At 38.2% G+C, this 20,856-nt stretch overlaps 1 protein-coding gene and 1 pseudogene across 1 annotated transcript; both read left to right on the top strand.

Annotated features, from left to right (window-relative positions):
- LOC109234136 (methyl-CpG-binding domain-containing protein 10-like) lies at positions 7,575 to 20,253 on the top strand. Its single transcript, XM_019400000.1, has 3 exons — positions 7,575 to 7,672; positions 7,791 to 7,879; positions 18,393 to 20,253. Exons 2-3 carry the CDS (start codon positions 7,817 to 7,819, stop codon positions 19,860 to 19,862), a joined length of 1,533 nt encoding a protein of 510 aa, XP_019255545.1. The 5' UTR covers positions 7,575 to 7,672; positions 7,791 to 7,816; the 3' UTR covers positions 19,863 to 20,253.
- On the top strand, positions 8,978 to 13,465 carry LOC109234137 (annotated as a pseudogene).

The following is a 20,856-nucleotide window of genomic DNA, read 5'->3' as shown; positions in this document are numbered from 1 at the left end:
AGCGATAAGCCCACTTCATTAAGCCCAAGATGTCATCTTTCTAGAGACCCAGTTTGGTGCCACGAGTCAAATGATGTGGCACGCCAAGTCAAACAGAAGAGCCAATGGGATAATGCCAAGTGTCAAAATGACAAGGCATGCCAAGTCAAACTAAAGGCCAATGAAACCACGCCACATGTGCAAGTGACATGTTCTGACCAATTAAATGCGGCCTTGTCACTCTTCAATTTATTGGTCGAAAAGAGTTTTTCTCATGACAACACTTCTGTCCCACAACTATAAATAGGGGTCTTCATAAATTAGAATAGACACCGGAAGTTATAACAAGAAGCAAGAAAGAGCTCGTGGATCAAATGCTGCAAATTCCTCCGCAAGTTTCAAGCCTCAAGCAATCAAGTTCAAGTCCAAGAAATCAAGTTCAAGTTGAAGAAAGAAGAATAATCAAGGTTCAAGAAGTACAAGTTCAAATCAAAGTTCGTGCTAGTCGAATTAAAGATCTTCGTGGAAACAAACATAGATTCAAGATCAAGCTCAAAGGCCCTTGAATTTATTAGTATTGGAAAGAAGAATCAAAGGATTCATAGAGATTATACACTCAAATTATTTGAAATAAAATACTACAATTGTTGCAATATTTTCGGTCTTGATTATTTTCTTGACGCAACTTTATTGTCTACAACTGCTACACAAAATATTCTCTGTAAAAAATTATCCTAAAAGGCCTAAAATATCTATTTATGTTAAGTCCTAGAAGTGGATAAAAATGCCTTGGTTGGTCGCCATCCCATCCTTTTCCGAAAGGATAAATGTTTTTCTCCTTGATTCATCGAGATTTCAAGTTGACATCTCGAACGGGTGTTGCATAACTTCAGTTGCAGACTTCACGTACGCCTTCCTGTAAGCTACGTGCAATGTAGCTTCTTCAGGCATCTGGTCGTAGGTTACGCGCGTAAGCTACGTGCCTCGCTTAGCCAAAAAAGAATGTTCCGAGCTTGAGCTTCTTCAGCTGCTTCCTCTGTGAAGGATTCGCCAGAGCCTGTGGGCGCGTCATGCATGGTCTTCAACTTAAATCCTCATCTATCTTGAGTTTCTCACATGAACTTGGTCTTTTATTGCCAGTTTTCATGTATATCATACTCAAAGCTTCCACAACTCCATAATCCTTAAAATATGTTATTAAAAGTATAGCTAGTCAACTTATTCCAATAGATGAGGCATACAATTCTATAGGAGAACAAGAGAAGTTATCTAAAATGTTAACTTATCATTTTCGTCCCGATCCATTGTTATAATACTATCCTTTTAAGAAAATTTCACACTTCCCTAGAAGATTAAAGAAAAAATTTTGTGCTTTAGATGATTAAAATCAATTAGGAACCAAATACGATCAATCTATATATTTGAATGGAAAAATTAATTACAATCACATAAAAAGGTATGGAATTTGAAGAAAAAAAGGGTATGGGGACTAACATAGAGATATTTCTTGTCATTACAAATTAGAATGCAAATACTATAAGATTCATTTATAATGTGAATTCTAAAATATATAACTGATTATTTTTTATTTAATTTAGTAAAATATTCGAATATACTTCTGAAACTATGCAAGATGGTATAATTATCCCTTTTTGTAATTCTTTAGTTAAAAAAATACTCATAGCATTATGAGAAAAAATAATTTTTTATATTTTTCCCTGTTTCAAACCAAAATTATTTAGAGTCTCTAATTTAACTGAGTAGTACAAGAATTTTCACGTATCTAAACTTGACATAATCGCACGTTGAAACTAAAATTAATAGTACCCATTTCGCTTTCAAACCATAGTTTTCAGAAGTTGCTTTTAGGTTTGGCACAAATAAAAGGCTTTGTGTCACAGTTGCTCATAAAGAATTTTAACATGGCTCTGAAGGCGCACGTTAATCAGGGTTAGCTAACGTACTCATACTAGCCATGATTCAACGAAAATCTCAAGGAATAACATCGCCTAAACTACCAGAGACGGGAGAAGGAAGTAGACTGGTAACACTGGAATCTGGAGTACCTCAAGAACTAGGACAAATTCAATTGGTTCAATGGATGACAGGAATGGGGAGTGCCCCTACGGTGATGCAAACCTGTAATGAAATGGAAATCCCCAAGCAAGTGGAAGTAGATGCAAACACAGCGGCAAGGAAATTGACATTCTCAACGCAGAAAGGAAACCTAGGCCAACCAGTGCCAACGATGGCTGATGTAGTGCAGGGGAATCGATCTCAGCAACAAGGGCTTAAATAGAGTACTATCTGCTGATAATGAAGGAAGGGACAAAGGTTGTTCGATTGAATCAAAATGAAATGGATGAGCAAACTCAGAAATGGAGGACAACTTTAATTGGGTATGTTCTGGGTGGTTCACCCTCATTCAAAGAAATACTTAAATTTGTGTATGGTATGTGGAATTCAGTCAATACTCCGCAGGTATACCTACACGATGAAGTTTATTTCATCTTTCGATTTGATTTAGAGGAGGATAGGAACTGAATAATCCAATAAGGGCCCTACACGTTTCAAAATAGACTTATAATCTTAAAACAGTGGGAGCCTGATTTCCAGCTGAGCAAGGAAATGACTAGGAATGTTCCTATTTGGGAAATTTTCCAGGTTTACCAATTCAGTACTGGACTAAGGAGAATTTAGATGTAATTGCAAGTTATCTAGGGAACCTATCTTTTCAGATAAGCTAACAGCTCAGTGTGATAGAATTTCATATGCACGTATACTTGTAGAAATGAATATCTCACAAAAGTTGCCTGATACGATGCTGATTGAAGTGGCTGGTGGAAAATGTTGGGAGCAAATGCTGGAATATAAATGGAAACCAGCATATTGTGAGGAATGTCTTCAAATAGGGCAACATACTAAGGAATGCACAAAGATTCAGAAAGCTCAAAGGCAGGTTGACATTTAAGAAAACCAAATACCATCCAAACGACAGCAAGAGAAAGCAAAGAGACAGCAGAAAAAGAAACAACAAACTGGCCAATGGAGAGTAAAGGTTGTGACTGAGCAATACCAGAAAAAGTAGGAGGATATACTAGAACAAAATCCTAACCACGAGAAAATTACAGCAGTAGAACCTCCACAACAAAAGGATAGAGGAAAGGAGATAATGAATGCTCAAGGACAGGTAACACAAAAGGGAGCATTATCAGATACGAATTTGAAAAACATGCTAAGTAGAAATAGATACAGTCCTTTGAGAATTCATGATGATAGAAACACTGATAAGGTGACTGAAAGGGTTGTCCTCAATGAGGAGAATCCACTATGCTAATAAGCTCGTTGAATATAAGAGGGCTGAATAAGCTCTTCAAGCAGAAAGAACTCAAGGCATTTCTGCTGAAAAACAACATTACTCTAATAGGCTGCCTTGAGACAAAGATAAAGCCTAGGAGTGTTACTAAAGTTCGAGCTAAATTTAGTAGAGATTGGAAGGTGTACTCTGATGAAGCTACAAATGAGAGGGGAAAAATCTGGCTACTGTGGAAAGAGCAAATGGTGCAGGTTAATGCAGTGATAGCTAATGATCAATTGGTAGATTGCAAGTTGAAAGATAAAAGTACACAATTTACATGTGACATAACATTTGTGTATGGGAAGAACACTATAGCTGAAAGAAGGAGCATATGGGATCAACTAAGACAAATACAAAAAATTATGCAAGAGGCATAGTTGGTTATAGGTGACTTTAATAGTGTGTTATCTGTTGATGATTGAATCAATGGGCAACCAGTGCAACAAGCTGAATTGGTGGACTTTCAAAAATGCATTGCTGACACGGGGTTGGGACAACTAAACAGAAAGGGGTGCCAATGGTCTTGGTGTAACAAAAGGGATGCAGAAAACATGATTTATAGCAATATTGATTGGCTTTTGGAAATGCTTCATGGCTGACACGATATAGTAGTCTTGAAGCTATTTTTGAAAAGCCTGGAGTTTCAGATCATTCTCCTATTATCATTAACACAGAAGTAGTCAAGTCCTATTTGCAAAAGCCATTCAGACTATATAATGTGTTATTGAATAATAAGGAGTTTGAGAAAGCTGTGAATGATGTGTGGTGTCAACAAATACAGGGGCATACTATGTACTCTATTTGGGTGAAATAAAGAGGCTAAAAGACAAAGTAGGGTAGCTGAACAAAGAGGTGTCTTCTTTAGAGAGAAAGCTGGACAATCTGAGGGTACAATTGCAGACTGTTCAAGCGAAACTTGATGTGGATCCATTTAATGGTCAGCTAATATCAGAAGAGAAAGAGTTGCTGGTGCAGATAGAAAAATGGGAAGGAATTAATGAGCAAGTGATGCTTCAAAGATCCAGAGCAATATGGATAAAATACGGAGACCAAAATACCAAATTCTTTCATGTGCATCTAAAGGCAAGGCAGTCCAGAAACAGAATTGGTTCAAACTACAATGATCAAGGAACCAGAATTACTGAACCAAAACTGATAGAGTAAGAGTTTACAGGATTCTTTAAATCTTTGTTAGGGGAATGTGCTGATGAATTGCCATGTATTGATATACATACAGCTAGAAATGAACCTAGCCTCACTAAGGAACAACAAAGAGAGCTCAACTGACCAATAATAGAAAAGGATATTGATCAGGCCCTCAAAGATTTGCCTAATGAAAAAGCACAAGGTATAGATGGTTCTTTAAAGCACATTGGAACCTTGTTGGAGGTGAAGTTAAACAAGCTATTCGGGAATTTTTTGAAAATGGGTAGATGGTGAGAAGCATGAACTGCACTACAGTTACACTAGTGCCCAAAGTAAATAGTCCTACATCTGTTAAGTAGTTTAGACCTAGCATGTTGTTCTACAATCTATAAACTCATTGCAAAGATTCTAACAACAAAGTTAAAGACTGTGGTTGACTACATTGTTGGAACTGCTCAATCAGCATTTATTGAGGGAAGGAACATATTGGATAAAGTTATTATTGCCCATGAGTTGGTTAAAGGATATACTCAGAAAGGGTCTCTCCAAGAGGTTTGATCAAAGTTGACATAAGAAAGACATATGATTCAGTTGAGTGGTCTTTTCTAAAGATTATACTGCTTGAATTTGGTATGCCTGTAAAGTTTGAACAACTTGTGATGGAGTGTGTGACAACTGTTAGTTATTCTCTACTGATAAATGGAGGATTGAAGACCAAATTCCAAGCAAAAAAGGGGCTGAGGCAAGGAGATCCAATGTCTCCCTACCTATTTGTACTGGTGATGGAATATCTGAATCGATCACTGAAGACACTAGAGAGCATTCCAAACTTCAACTACCACCCGAGGTGCTCTAAAAAGAACACAACTCATATATGTTTTGCTGATGATCTGATCCTGTGCTGCAGAGAAGATAAGCTATCCATAAGCTTACTCATGAGGAGATTTCAACATTCTCAGAGGTGTCAAGGCTTAAAGCAAATATGGAGAAAAGTGCTTTGAATATTGCAGGACTACAAAGGGAGTTCAAAGAAGGGGTCATTGGAGAAATGCAATTCACAGCAGGGGAGTTGCCATTCAAGTATCTAGGACTTTCTTTGTCCTCTAAGAAGTTATGTATCCAGCAGTGTATGCCATTGATTGAAAAGGTTACTGCACGACTCAAATAATGGTCAACCAAATTCCTATCTTATAGTGGTCGGGTGCAATTGATCAAGAGTGTGATATTTGAAATGCGGACCTACTGGGCACAGACGATTTTCCTACTTCCAAAAAAGATAACAAAACTGATTGTGACTGCTTGTAAAACTTTCCTTTGGACTGGAAGTAATGAACCTTCAAGGAGAGCACTGGTTGCTTGGGACAAGATATGTATGCCACTTTCAGCTAGAGGTCTAAATGTAATTGATGTGGCTAATTGGAACAAAGCTTCTTTATGTAAACTTCTATGGGCAATTAATGACAAAAAGGACAATCTATGGATCCAATGGATACACAGCTACTATATAAAAGGGAATGACATAATGACTATGCAAACTCCTAAGCAGGCCTGCTGGCTAGTTAGGAAAATATTTGACTCTAGGGATTGGCTAACTCAAAGGGACCCCTCTGCTGATCTTAACAAGTACTGTACAAAAAGGAAGTTTAGCATCAAGAAGTTGTATGTTGCAACAATGCTCAAGTATCCTAAGTGTCATTGGAAGAGGATTACAATTGATTCAAAAGCATTACCAAGGCATCAATTCATCTTGTGGTTGGCTATGTATATGAAGCTAGCTATAGTGGATCCATTAAGGAAGTGGGGGCTTTCAATAGCAAGTGATTGTGTGCTTTGTGAGGAAGATACCGAGGAGACAATGGAGCACCCCTTTTTTGAATGTGACTACTCCAGGAATATGTAGGCAACATTGCTAAAATGGCTGGGAGAAAGACACCAAAGAGGTAGCTGGAATGCTGAGATTGAATGGCTAGCGAAAAGAAGTTCATGCAGAGTTTGAGCTCACATGCTAGGATTCCTGTTTGCAGCTGTAATTTACCATATCTGGACAGAGAGGAATCAATGAAGATTTCAAGGGAAGATGATGTCAAGCCTTCAGAGGGTGAAGAATATTATCCTAGAGCTACACATACGAGGGCAGAATGAATCCAAATGGCACAAGGAGTTAGAGTGATCGAACAACTATCCTACTTAGACATGTATAGATACATATAGAGATAGATAATAGAGAAGTTGTAGTAGAGAAAAATGGATTGTTAATTTTGTTTTCTTTTGAGTCTAGCTCGAGAGTCCAAATGAGTTAATGAGTTCTAAATATAATACTTGGTTAAATAAAAATTTTGATAGTTTGACCCAAAAAAAAAATAGTACCCATTTCACTATTTTTTTACCCAAATTCTTACATATTAGACCGTTATTCAAGATGTGATGCACGTAATATTCTACTAGTCTAGTACTCTTTCCCTTTCAATTTATATGGTATTGTTCGAATTTTAAATTAGATGAATTTTTTACCGTAATTATTTTTATATGTCTTTTAAATATCTTAAACTATTAACTATTGTGATTTATAATATTTTTTTCTTAATTTACAAATATGTATATATTTTTTATGACAAATAAATTAAAAATTTAAATCCGAATTTATGATTAAATTTGAGAAGTTTGACATTTAAAATCCAAATAATACCAAATATATTGAGATAAAGGGAGTTAGTTATATGTTTCGAATATTATGCGTTACATAGAAAGTTAGAAGTGGGTAAAAGTATAATTTATCTCAAGATCCAACACAAACTATTAATGAGTCAAAAAAAAAAGAAAACCAATAAATGGCTCTTTAACTTTTCTTTATTGTTTTTTAAAGTCTGCAACCCAAAATGGGCGAAAACCCGTTAACCGCCAATGTCCGCACCGTCTCTGAAATTAAGCAAATTAGGGCAAAACAAAGGAATATCCATTTCAATTTTATAATTTGCACAAAAGTAATCATCCGTACTGACACGTGTCCTCATCGTGTGCGTCAACAACTGATCCAAACCCTTTATTTACGTGCACAAAAAGAAGAAAAAGAAAAAGAGAAATCTAACTTTGTCGTTTTTTGCACAAAATACATCTCAATCTCACTTTACAGTAAAAAAAAAAAAAAAACTAGATTTCCCCAAATCCAAAATCCATTCAAGACAAAAAAAGGTATAGTAGTACATATATATATAGAAGAAATAATTTATTTACTTTTTTTCTTTTTCTTTTAGAAGTGTTAAATGAGTTAGTTGGTTTAAATAGCGTTCGTTTTGTGAAATCGAGTTAGGTGGGAAAAACACACAGAAAAAAAATATGGCGAGCAAGAATGAAGTTGTGCCCGTTGAGCTTCCTGCTCCAGCTGGCTGGAAGAAGACGGTATGCTTTGTATTTTTTTCCTTTTCTTTATTATTTTTCAAGTTTTGTCTTATTTTTGTTAATTTTCTTTTTTGTGTTTGTTTAGCCTTGAAATCTGCTATTATTATGAATAGGGTTTTGTCTAATTTCATGGGCCACTTTGTGTTCTTGATGTTTTCTTCAGGTTTCAATGTTTTTGTTAATTTTTGTTTGTTTAACCTCAGATTTCCCTTTTATTCTGAAAAGGGTTTTGGTTATTTTTGTGTGCTTGTGTGGTATGTTGTGTTCTTTAGTGTTTCATTGGTTTTTCGGCTCTTAATTTTGCAATTGTTTTGAAATGTGTTTTGATGGTATTGTATGTGATAGTTTTGCTTTCTTTAAGTTCCTGTTGTTTTGCAGTTCTGTTTATGGCGTTAGCTTTGATTTGCAGTAGTTCTGAAATGGGTGTCGAGGTTATTGTTTGGTTTTGTGTGGTTCATAGTTTTTTCCGGATAACCAGATCCCCGAGGGCCACTGGTGCGCACAATTCGAACTCTATAGATGATGGGCCCGCTCATCTACTACCCGGCTTTTGTCTGCGGCAGGGTTCGAACTGATGATGTGTGCCTAACCCACACATCACGCGTCGCACTCTTAACACTAGAACAGAGCCCTGGGGCTGTGTGGTTAGGATTTCTGGGCTGTCTAGTCTTGTTAATGTAGATTTTCCGCTCCAATTGTTATCTCAATTCCTGTCAAAATGGGAGATGGGGTTTTCTTGATTTTGAGGTTTTCCTACTTTTGCGAGTTGTTTTGGAGGTTGAGGAGTTCTGCGTGTTCCTAACTTCGTGATTCAGTTGTATTCGCTGAAGTTTCTGGGTTGTGTGTATTGATTTGTCTGTCATAAGTAAAATTTCCTGTTTTGAAATTGTAAAGCTAGGGGCTGTTTAACGTACGGCATATGCAGAATATCATCTATTACTGTTACGCAATTCTGTCCCTTGTGGTTTATTCTAGATACAGTCTTCTTCATGGGTTATGGTGATGAACTGGTAGGCCAGTTAGAGTTTTTAAGCTTGAGCTGACTAATAGTCTTATATCTTCTATTTACTAGTGCCGGGAGAGAGGGGGGGGGGGGGTGTTAAGAGAAGTAATCTAGCCTTTTAAACCGAAAAGAGGAAACACCAAACTTTCCTCACATATTAGGCTTTGAAACCATGGTTTCAATGCAGTCAAGTTTCTTAAGAGTGGCATCTGAATGCGTCAATACGATAATTAGGTATGAGTACGTCAATCTTAAGATTGGTTACTTATCCAATACGAGTATGTGGAAGTATTAGGTATGAGTACGTTAATCATTTTGCTATAAGTTTGTGTATTTGAAGAAAGTTCCGAGTCCCTTGCTTAATCTCTATTTTTTTCGATCTGATTGTTCAAAATTTGCCATGTTCCGCGTCTACCATCAACCTCCACCACCAAGAATTTTTGCACATCTAGTTGTGCTCCAGCGGTAGCGCCAAGATTAAAAACTCTTGAGGCAGTTACAGCTAAATTCAAGCTTGCCACTTACTTAGATTGTGTGTGGGATGACCAACTCTTTGATACATGCACTCAGATGTGTACGGTGTCCTCCATCGCATATATCTTCAACTTTTCACCCATGTTTAGTGTGATTTCAAATTTCAAGGACACTCCTCTAAGGAGGTGAGATGAAGAATCCACGGAACACAGGATCAACTTGGCTCAACCAGGATTAATTTCAGCCCAAGATGAATGTTGAGACCAAATCTCTTAATTATATTGAATGATAACTTGTAGTAGATTAAATTTTGGAAGTGGAATAATTTTCCCATTCGAAGAGAAAAAGCTCTATTGTGCGGCTAACTGATCTCTTTGATGGGAAGCGTTGCAGTAGAGGTGAAAAAATCCAGAGCATAATCACCAGGATGAGTTTGGTTCCTTTCCCGGTCAGTTCAACTATAATACAATTTATGATGTAACCGTGCACTTGTACATTTTATTTAATCCCATCAACAACTTGGTATTCTCCTAGTGGAATGGAATTTTACTTCCTTTTAAGTGAAATTTGGCTGCTATTTCATAATCTGGCAAATTCATTCTCTCGTTTGAATGAGATATTTACCTTTTTGTTCGTTGTTCTGTCTTCTCTTTTCCCCTTCTAGTTGTACCATCAGTTATCACAGCACTGGGGGTGGAGGAAGACATATGCAAGGATTAGCTTCTACTCATTTCTTGATTTGTCAAGAGACCTTTTTCTTGGGATAAGTGATTTACTTGGCACATAATGTCGTAGTTTGTTGCTCTCTTTGTGGTTATTTTAGTAAAATAACAATGTTCATCTGTTTTTTTTTTTGACCTTCTAAAATGCTTCTGAGATGGTGGACCTTAAGTTTCATATTGCAAATCTCTAGTGAAGCTCTACTGGTGCCTTAAATAGGCTCATAGTGCTGCAAAATAGGATGGACTTTTAGCAGCATCGGCATTCAGTTCTGTGTTTGAGGGTTAAAAAGGTTAAAAATCATCTGGGACCAAGGATTCTGTAAACTCTTGCGAGCTTCCTGCCCTCACTCCGCCAAACCCACTCTCTTTCTTTCAAAACTAAAGGGAAAGAGAGCAGAAAAGAATAATGGAAAGAATCCAACATCTCATGGTGTTTGCCCCACTCTTAAAATCGTTAACGGAGGGGCTTCTAGTATGCCTGCCACCTGTCTTATGCAACCCATTGGTATAAACGAGGTGAGGATACAATTGGGTTAGGCATAAGCAGCTGAGGTCACCAAGAACATGCTTAAAAATGAGGTTTTTGGTGCCTATTACGATGGTTTGTCAGCTGGTCTTCTTAGCGAGCAGTCTACACAATAGGCCAAGTAGTGTCATTTAGAATTCGGGCGAACATTCCTGTTGAGGCCAATGAAGGGAAGCTCTTAGCTCTCTACCAAAAGTCTCTGTTTGGCCCGATTGCTGGAGCATTTGGGGCGTGTACGGGTAGTCCAGCATATTTAGCCTCACTCTGCCCTTCCAGGGGTAGGGGTAAGGCTGCGTACATCTTACCCTCCCCAGACCTCACTTGTGGGAAACTATTGGGTTTGTTGTTGTTGTTACTCACATGCAAGCTGGTATTACCTTACGTGCAGGGTAGAGATGTAACTACAGAAATGCATTTCATGCTCTCTGTTGTATTGTGGCTGATACCCTTTGGAAAGGTGATGTCCTATTGGCCTCATAGTAGTGATGGCTGTGGCATTGAACATGGGAATTGCTTGCTGCTTATGACGAGAGTGTGGAATTCCTAAAGGACAATCCTGGCATGGGTGAGGCTGCTACTGTGCTTCGGGCCAGCACTTTTTTGGGGCTCTTTGCTGCTGCTTGCAGCTTACCGTTTGATAATATTAAGACTCAGATACAAAAACTGCAGACTGATGCTAAAAGAAAATTTCCCTACTTTGTCCGTTCCATGAGAACATTCAAGGCAGGAGGACCTCTCGAACTTTACACTGGATTTCCAGTATATTGGGTTCAGTTTCCCTTGTATTATGATGATTTGAATTTTATTTCACCAAATTCAGCAGGTGGAGAAGAAACTCGAATTGTAATCTGTTGATGGTCAACAGATACATCCACTCCGGTTGAGCCTCTATTAGATTTACATTGTTGCCTTCTTGTAGCAGTATTGTTATCTCGTTGTAGTGATGTTTTCTGTAATTTCATGCCTTCAAAGTGAAAAGAGATATTTCCAAGATTTTTGTGGTGATAAAGAATCGATATATGAAATTTGAGTTAAGGATTTACTGTCTTCTGTATTTCTGCCATTTTACTTCCAGAAGGATTGTTTCTCTATTGGAATACTTCTTTAACTGAATAGTCTAAAGGGCAGCCCGGTGCACAAAACATCCCGCATTTACGCAGGGTTTGGGAAAAGGCCGCACCACTAGGGGTATGATGTAGATAGCCTACCCTAATGTAAGCATTAGTGGCTGCTTCCACAGTTCAAACCCGTGACCTATAGGCCACATGGAAACAACTTTACCGTTGCTCCAAGGCTCCCCTTCAACTGAACAGTCTATGTAATACAAAAGCTTCGTTACAGTAGATTTTTTGGAGCTGCTTCAATTTGGTATGTCTTTCTCTTTCTTGAGAGTTTCTTTTGCCAGTATCTCCCTCCAACACCACCACCACCCCCCCCCCCAAACCCCAAAAAAAGGAAAAAAAGCAACTGAAAAGATAGATTAAAGGGACTTTCTTTGAGGATGATTAATGTATGAAAATTCTGGGAAAAGGTGGAGTGACAACCTTGGAAACCAAGGATCGAATCATAAGTGTTGGTGAAGTTACCCGGTACTTCTGTTGGTAGGAGGTAGCAAGTGCTTGATGGATTAGTTGAAGATCGCATTGACTGGTGTATATACTACCATCGAATGACCCAAAGAAATGAAAAGACTGAAAAAAGCAGCAGATGGACTCTTGATAGGTGAAAAGTGCAAAAAGGGCACTAAGTTCTTTTGGAGTTTTTAGCACAAAACACAAATAAAGCACGAGTCTTGATGAAGAAAGACTAATAAAAAAAAATACAAAACATATCCATAATTTCTGAAAAAGATTTACAATTAAATGATATTTTATTATTTGGTGTCACCTTATCAGAATAACGCTCGATGATGAGACGTATACCTTTGTGCCTTGATGACAGCTCTGAAGTGCCCGCTAAGCGAGGCGAATTGCTTAGCTTGTTTTGCACCGAGCTTTTTGGCTTATGCGCGCCATAAGTGAGCCTTTAGCAACACTGCATAAGATCAGAATTGCATTTTGAAGCTGAAAACAATGCCTGATTGATTGGAATTTTCAATAGGTGGATGAAATCTTGCTAATGGATGGGGAAAAAATGGTATTTTTAGAATCTTAAGATACTTCCTACTCCAAAAAGACTATTAACTTGAATGCTTGTTGGAATTAAACCTAGTGTTAAATCTTCTCTCTCTCATTCATTCTATTTCCTTTTTTAGAAAAAAAATCTCTCCTGGTTTTCTCTTTGTTCACTCTCCTCAGGAGAATTCTTATCTTTCTTTTATAGGCTTCTTTTTCACTCATCTGTAATCTATCCTACACCTTGCTGCACATTTACTTTCATCCATAGGATCTCAAGAAATAAATCATGCATGAGATCGTTCTATGATTTCATTCTGTTAACAAGCTAACACCTGCAGTGCTTTTGTATACGTGATAGGTTGACTTTCCATTCCCCGTTACTTTAGCAAATGTACTTCTGTGGCTGTTTGGAATATTGGGGAACTCTGAATCTTTAATCCTCATCATTCTAGCACTGTACTTTCTTTGTGACATACTGACATGTGACTGGAGACTCTTGCCTCTTCACTTGACTTTGTACTTTCCACTTCTGCGGATCCAGTGATCATTAAACGGTATCTGATGTGTGACTGAGGAATCTTTTTGACCGAATATTAGATTCTTCTAGAGGGACATGAACAAATTCAATGTTAAACATAGTGTAGAAGTCCTAGGTCACTTTACATATTGCTCATGCATTATCAGTTTCAGGGGCCTGGCTTTGCAGAATGGAAACTGAAATGAAACCTAATTCTTGGCCTTCTTTCTTTTTCTTTTTCATTTTTCCCTGGGGGGGGGGGGGGGAGCGGGTTTGACCCTGAACCAGTTTAGGTGATCTCAGAGAGTAAGTTTTTTGCCTGCCGTTACTGCCATTGATCCATCATCAAAGCTGACTTAATTGAAGTCTTCCTCGCCTTACTCCAGTCCTGGTATGGTGACATGCATGCAGCTAACTGGCATCCATATTGATCTCTAAGGGCAGGATCTTATAAATATTTATTTGAGAAGGTAAGGCAATAATTAGCCTTGTAAATATTTTTGCTCTCCTCTTGGCAACCTTCTTCCAAGTAGGGGATGGTGCAGTCAAACTTGAATTCAGTTAGAAAGTTGCTGTAGTTTGGTCACTTCTTTTTTCTTTTTTTTTGAAGTTCGGTCACTTCGAGAAGCATCCCGTATTCCGTCTCTAATTTGCGTTGGCCACTTCTTCTAGATGTATTTGCAAGTTGCCTTGTGTGTTATTTTTGGAGCTTTCTGGGGTTATGTATGTCTAGCTACTTCTTGCATAGGCGATTAAGTCTCGTTGTTTTCCCAAGGGAAAAACTTGATGAGCTTTTACCCCCTGCCTTAACCATTATTATTATCTTTTTTGGGATAGTTATATTTCTAAGCTTGATCTGTTTCTTGGAGTTGGTTGCCTGAATTGCTTTTAATTTTCACCTTCAAACTTCTATATTGGAATAAATTATCATCATTGTACCTGATATATCTTATAGAAATTAGTATTTGTTGTCTTATGCGACATTCATAAGTTCTTTTGCCTTGATAATCTAATCCAATCTAATACCTTGAGCTTTATGTTGATGGCCGCAAAAGAACTCCAATAACCAAGATTTTTGGGGCACGATAGATATAACATGAGTCCAACTCATCTTTTAAATTTTTTTTTGGTAAGTACTTCCCCGTCTCAAATTATCTGTCATATTTTTCTTTTACATACCCCTTAGGGAAGTATTAAATAGGTGAGGTTTTTGACTGTTTCACCCTTATTTATGTCTTAAGATATAATCTCTCTTCATTTAATATTTACTCATAATTGAGGTATTTGTAGTCTTTAAGAACAATTAATATTAAGGGTAAAATTGGGAAAAAATAATTAATTTAGTCTTGAATTTCAAAAATGACGAATTATTTGAGAGAACTATTTTTGGAAACCATGACAGATAATTTGAGACAGAGGGAGTAAGCTTATTAAGAAATAACACCAGGTGGAACTGAAATCTATACATGTTTAAAGGGCATCTGTGTTGTTAGGAGTCAATAAAGTCCAACAAGGTCTCAAAATGATTTATATCTTTCATGTTACACTAAAGAGCTAAAGATTGCAGACATCAAAGTTTTATTCGGTTAAATGCTATCTGGAGGTCCTTTGCTTCCACGCTGTCCATCCTATGTGCATTCGGTCAGTACTCTGTACGACATTGAGTTGCTTTTCTGTTTGCTGTCATGTCCGGGTGGAGGTGGCCTCATTTTATTTGCTTAGCATGTTAGCATTGCCCGCTTCACTCGAATGAGGTTTATCATTTCTGAACTTACAGCAAAACTTCCAAGCTAGGGATTAATGCTGCAACAGGGGATATAAGTTTTCCACTGTTTTATCACACTCATGACATCTATTGCAGGTCATGATATTCCCTTTCTTTGAAGCTTTGCTTTATACATAGCAATTTAAGTGAAGAACATCACTTTTAAAGGTGCTTTGTTTTTCCATAAATTCTCCAAGGCTGTTAATCGTTTTTTCCAGATTAGCAAGATTTAAAAGAGATAAAGCCATGCTTCTCTGCTTTCATTATCGGAGTTCTTGACGTGGGATAGCTCTCTAATGCCCTCCCGCTTGCCGAGAAGCTGAACTACTCTATCTGCCTCCTGGTCATACAATTTTGTCCTGAATTTGACCTCCCATCTGTCACCTATCTTGGAATTATCGGTGTTAGTCTCATTTTCTGTAATAATGCAGTGTAGGTCAGGAAAACTTCATTTAAAGAATGGATCTTACCACAATTTTATTTTCTTCCTATCGCGGACCTCCAGTTTTACTAGATTTTGAAATCCCCACCCCGTAACATCTTGATATTCTTCCATAAAGCTACATCATCGGATGAGTTATAGGCTTGATACGCCATGGGCTGTCCATGCCATATTTAGTTTTGATTAACCTTTTCTATAAATCATCATTTATGTTCCCCATTAAATCTCCATTACCACTTAAACAACAGAGATTTATTGTGCAATTGACCACTTCCTTCTGTTTCTGTCAATAAACCATTTCACCAAATGGTACTTGCTTTTACTAGGGTTTCCTTCCATGAAACTCAGCTCTTACACTGTTGAGTTGTTTCCCAGTATAGTGTCAGTCTTTGACCAAGTACAGATACTATTCCTTCTAGGTGGTCTATCCTCTTCAAAATTTTCAAAATCCTTCTCTGATTAATTTCTCCTCGTCACTTCTTCCTAAAGCGAGCCCCAACCACACAGTAGGAAATTCTCCTACTCTACAGCCCAGTGGATAGCTGAAATACTAGCTGATGAATGTTGCTTACCTTGATCTCTGGAAACAAGGATCTTTCAGCAAGATTTATATGCTACCCCAAAACAGCATCAGCTAGACAACTCTTAGAAACCACAATTTTCCTTCTTATACCTCGCTGAAAATTTATGTATCATCAGCATACGAGATATGGGATGTTGTCACCTTGTTTCCCATATCATCCCTATGGGGAACTTGACAGAAGATATGCAGAATTTAATTCATTTAATCCACCTATTAACAAAACCGAATGTCTGGTTCTGTAAAATTAGCAAAACCATACATTCACCCGACAGAAAAGGAAAGACCAATTAACATGGTCAATGCCTCTTTTAGGTCTAATTTACACATATTCTGCATCCTTCTCTCCCCATCTTGATCCAAATATTCTTGCAATGAATGAAGTAGCAGCCGAGGGTCTATCGGGAACAACCTCTCCATCTACCTTCACAAGGTAGGGGTAAGGTCTGCGTACACACTACCCTCCTCAGACCCCGCTCGTGCGATTTTGCTGGGTATGTTGTTGTTGAATGAAGTATCTGTGATTTGCCTTCCTTGTATGGAGGCATTTTGTTTTAATAAAGCTCCCTCTTATGAAGGCATTTTCAGAATCAGAGATCGATTTTGTACTGTTTCTGTTCTCTAATTCAATGCCTTGGCTAAAATCTTCATATTTGTAAATGAGACTGAGGAAGTACTACATTTAATGTTGTACATTTATCTCTCCTTCTATCTTGCCCATTAATGATGATAGCACCACTTATTTCAATATGTGTATTGTTGAGATTTCTAGAATATCTTCAACCCATTTATTTTACATTTAGACGATAATCTTATTAGTCTGTGTAAGTCAACTTCATGAACTATATGTGTGTGGGTGGCATCCTCTTGGTGACTTTCTTTGAATTTAGTTTCCCTATACCGTATATGCATTTAGGGTGAAGTTGTTATTCTTTTACTAGTTTATTGAACTATCTTATTATTTTGATTCAAATTAAATGTCATAGGTCCACTTAGATTGTGGAACAAAATAATGCTTACTTCCTAAAATAGTAACGACCCCCCCCCCCCCCTCCCTAAATCTTCAAACATCTAAGCAAATGAAAACAGTAATCTGTCATTTCACGTGAACCTTTTTACTAGACAAACCAATAGGAGATGCTAACTCTATGGTGCAATTTGTATGATGTCTGAGAGCAATGAAAAAGACCTAGTGGTTCCGTTGTCATTCTTGAGTAGATTGTTAGGCAATTTATCAACTTGGTCCGAAGAAGTTCCACGAGTATGTTTTTCCTTCCCCACCACCACCCCCTTTTCATAAAAATTTGACTCGCTTGAATGCTTATTTCACTGGTCTTCTATTCAGATGGAAAGCATTTCAGCCAGCAGTTTTAGCGGAGCTGTCTCATTTTTAAAGTTTGTGTTTCTTCTCGTCTAGGTTATTGCTTTGGTTCGCGATCCCAATATTGTGAGCCTAGTGGTCAATGGAGTCCGCGTAAACCTTAGAGACCAGGGTTTAACTCCAAACAGAGACATAAACAATAAGTGATTTCTTCACATCCGACTATGCCTTGGCGGGCAGAGTTACCCAGTACCTTAGCTAGAGGAGGGAGGTAACAAGCACCGGTGTAATAGTCGAGGTGCGCACAAGCTGCCTCGGATACCACCACTATCGATAAAGGAAAAAAAGTTATTGCTTTGGTTTTACAGTTTCCTAACAGATTCATTCTTCCTTTTGCCATTATCTACCATAGACAATAACGTGTTATTGGAGATCCCAGGACGCTTTTGGCTGGATTGCTGTGTCTTTCATTATATGTATATCGCTCCTATGCCTTCTGTATGTGCTAGTAGTCTGTAGGATTACTTCATTTGGGAGTTAAGTTGATAAATACAATTTGGAACTCTTCAGAATCCCGTTTGATCAGGAAGAGAAAGATACTCCTGGGAAGCAGTTGCATCTGTTTTTTATTTTTTCACTGAGCTGTTACGAGGTTGTGCATGTTCCAAATTCTGTGCTAAAAACAGTTGGAAAATCCTGGAAAAAAGCAGTTGGGAACATGGTGGATATTAGTTGAGCCACAAAATTATATCTTAGTTGCTTATCAGAAAATCATCATTATGTACTGTCTGTTATGTCAGTTTGACACTTGTGTTTTCTCCTGATTTCCTTTTATGTTGTGAAGTAGCTTCTGTTCTCTCTGAACTTTGCCTTTTGATTTCCTTTTCCATCTTTTAAGTAATTTCCTGTCTTTCTGAGCTTTTATTTTTTATTTCCTTTCCATGTTTACATTCCTCTTTAGCAGCCAGCTCAAGAAAAGGTGAGGAATACAAAAGGAGAATGATGGCGATTCCCTTTAAATACTAATGGCCATTTTTTTTTTTCAGTTTCTGCCTAAGAAAGCAGGAGGGACTCCGAAGAAAAAAGAGATCGTATTTACTGCGCCAACGGGGGAGGAGATCACTACAAAGAGACAGTTGGAGCAGTACCTGAAGTCACACCCTGGCAGTCCGCCAATCACGGAGTTTGACTGGGGAGCTGGTGAAACTCCAAGAAGATCCTCAAGAATCAGTGGAAAGGCAAAGGCAGCTTCACCTTCAGCAGAAAGTGAGACTCCAAAAAAGCGAAGCAGAAAATCTTCAGCTTCTAAGAAGGATGTGAAAGACAAAGAAGTCCATGAAGAAACAGAGGCGGCAAAGGATGAAAAGGATGTTGACATGCAAGAAGCTGAAAAACATGAAAAGGATACTCTGTCTGTGGAAGCTGAGAAGGAGGTCGAACAGAAACAGGATGAGGGAAAAGATGAAAACAAGGATATGGAGAAAGACGTAGAGAAGAATGATGAAGTCCAAACTACTGAGGAGGCTGCAGAGAAGCAAGATGAAATGCATTCTTCTGATGCTGTGAAGGAGAACCGAGCTGGAAAGGAGAGGGAAGACCGAACTGAAGATGGCAAATCGGAAGCTGCTCCATCCAAAGTGGCTGACATTGAGAAAGATGTCAAAATGGAGGATAATGCTGCGGAGAAGAAAGATGAAATGCATTCTTCTAATGTTGATGCTGTGAAGGAGAACAAAGCTGATAAGAAAAGTGAAGGCCAAACTGAATATCGCAAAGCAGAAGAAGCAGCCGGGGGTGACAAAGATGTCAAGATGGCAGATAATTTTCAACACCCTGAAGATGTTGGAGAGGCATCGGTGGTGAAAGAGGCCCCTCTCGAGAAAGAAGCTGATGTTCCTGAAGCTACTAAGGATGAGGAAGGGAAGGATGTACAAGTTCAAGAAAGTGTGGAACAGAAACCTACTGAAACAAAGAAAGAGGATCCTGGCGCTGCTGTTGAGAAAGATGTCAAAATGGCGGATAATGCTGCGGAGAACAAAGATGAAATGCATTCTTCTAATGTTGATGCTGTGAAGGAGAACCAAGCTGACAAGAAAAGTGAAGGCCAAACTGAAGATGGCAAAGCAGAAGATGCTCCCGCCGAAGCAGCTGAGGGTGACAAAGATGTCAAAATGGCAGATAATTTTCAACATCCTGAAGATGTTGAAGAGGCATCGGTGGTGAAAGAGGCCCCTCTCGAGAAAAAAGCTGATGTTCCTGAAGCTACTAAGGATGAGGAAGGGAAGGATGTACAAGTTCAAGAAAGTGTAGAACAGAAACCTACTGAAACAAAGAAAGAGGATCGTAGCGCTGCTGAGGAAAAGAAGCATCAACCGGAACAAGAACAGAGAGATGAAAATGGTGCAGCAACAAAGAGCACTGGAGATGGAGATGCTTTGATGAACAGCGACATAAGCAAGAAGGTGGAGGCAGAAGTAACTGAAAACGGAAACGAGGCTGATGAGGCCTACCCTTGAGTATCGACATGGAGCAATTCTATGCCATCCACTTAATAGGCTCTCTCGTTCTCTCTCTGACCTTTTGCTCTTGTTTCTTTTCTTTAGTGACTGTAGTGTTGTTGTCAATGGTAGATACTCTGATTGTTCATGAGATATCTGTACGTAAAATCTTAGATTTTAGGTCCTAAAAATTTGCAGCCTTGTCCTCTAGAAGGAATTATAGCCTAAACAGATCTTTGTATCATTACTACCTTACATCATATATTAGACCTTCGGTGTGGAGGGAATTTGTAGGTTGCTTAGATCCCTGTAGCATGGTGTGACAGACTCAGTAATGTACGCTTGTAATAAGTCCATGTTCAGTTACTGTTGACTCTTAACAATTCATGTCGCTTGGTTTCTTCTTTAATGCAGGTTTATGCAGCGAAGAGCTGCGAAGTAGCGATTGTTTCATTTCCACCAACATAAAGATAGTGACTATCAAGATTTCCTTATTTGCTAAGAGTGCAGTAGGTGATGTGTGCGTTAGGCATACATTACGAGTTCGATCTCTGTCGTGAACAAAGGCATGATATGCAAGTTGAGAAGAGTGAAGGGGAAAACATATTATTCATCGAGCTTCGAACCGCGCAATTTTTGCACAAGTTGCAATAATGAAACCTCAAGTGTTGACACCATGCTTACCTAACCGCGAAAAGAAAATGTCCAATATTTCAAGACCACCTTCATAGAGCTCTTACATCGTTCTCCTAAGATCCAGGCCAATTCTTTTGTGTTCTTGAGATTGAAACAAATATCTCCTGAATATGCAGTAGCAATTATTTCCTAAAAGATTGTGTAAGGCAAAACTAACTATTAATCCAGTCACTTATTTCCTGAGCTTATAAACAGTTGGTTTAAAGAAATTCAAAGGTGAAAAGATATGGAAAATTTGTTGGGACCAAATTCTTTATTATTAGGTACATGTAGGAGTTTGTTTTCCTTAGTTTCAAAGCCCTTTGAGTTGCTCAAC

This window comes from Nicotiana attenuata, chromosome 11 (genome assembly GCF_001879085.1).
Source record: "Nicotiana attenuata strain UT chromosome 11, NIATTr2, whole genome shotgun sequence".
Taxonomy (NCBI): domain Eukaryota; kingdom Viridiplantae; phylum Streptophyta; class Magnoliopsida; order Solanales; family Solanaceae; genus Nicotiana; species Nicotiana attenuata.
This window is presented reverse-complemented; position numbering and strand designations above follow the sequence as displayed.

What these genes read in the sequence shown, in the direction of transcription:
- LOC109234136 (XM_019400000.1), top strand. Translation starts at nt 7,817, where the DNA reads ATGGCGAGCAAGAATGAAGTTGTGCCCGTTGAGCTTCCTGCTCCAGCT. An exon ending in CAGCTGGCTGGAAGAAGACG is followed by an intron (nt 7,880 to 18,392) that starts GTATGCTTTGTA and finishes TTTTTTTTTCAG; the next exon opens with TTTCTGCCTAAGAAAGCAGG.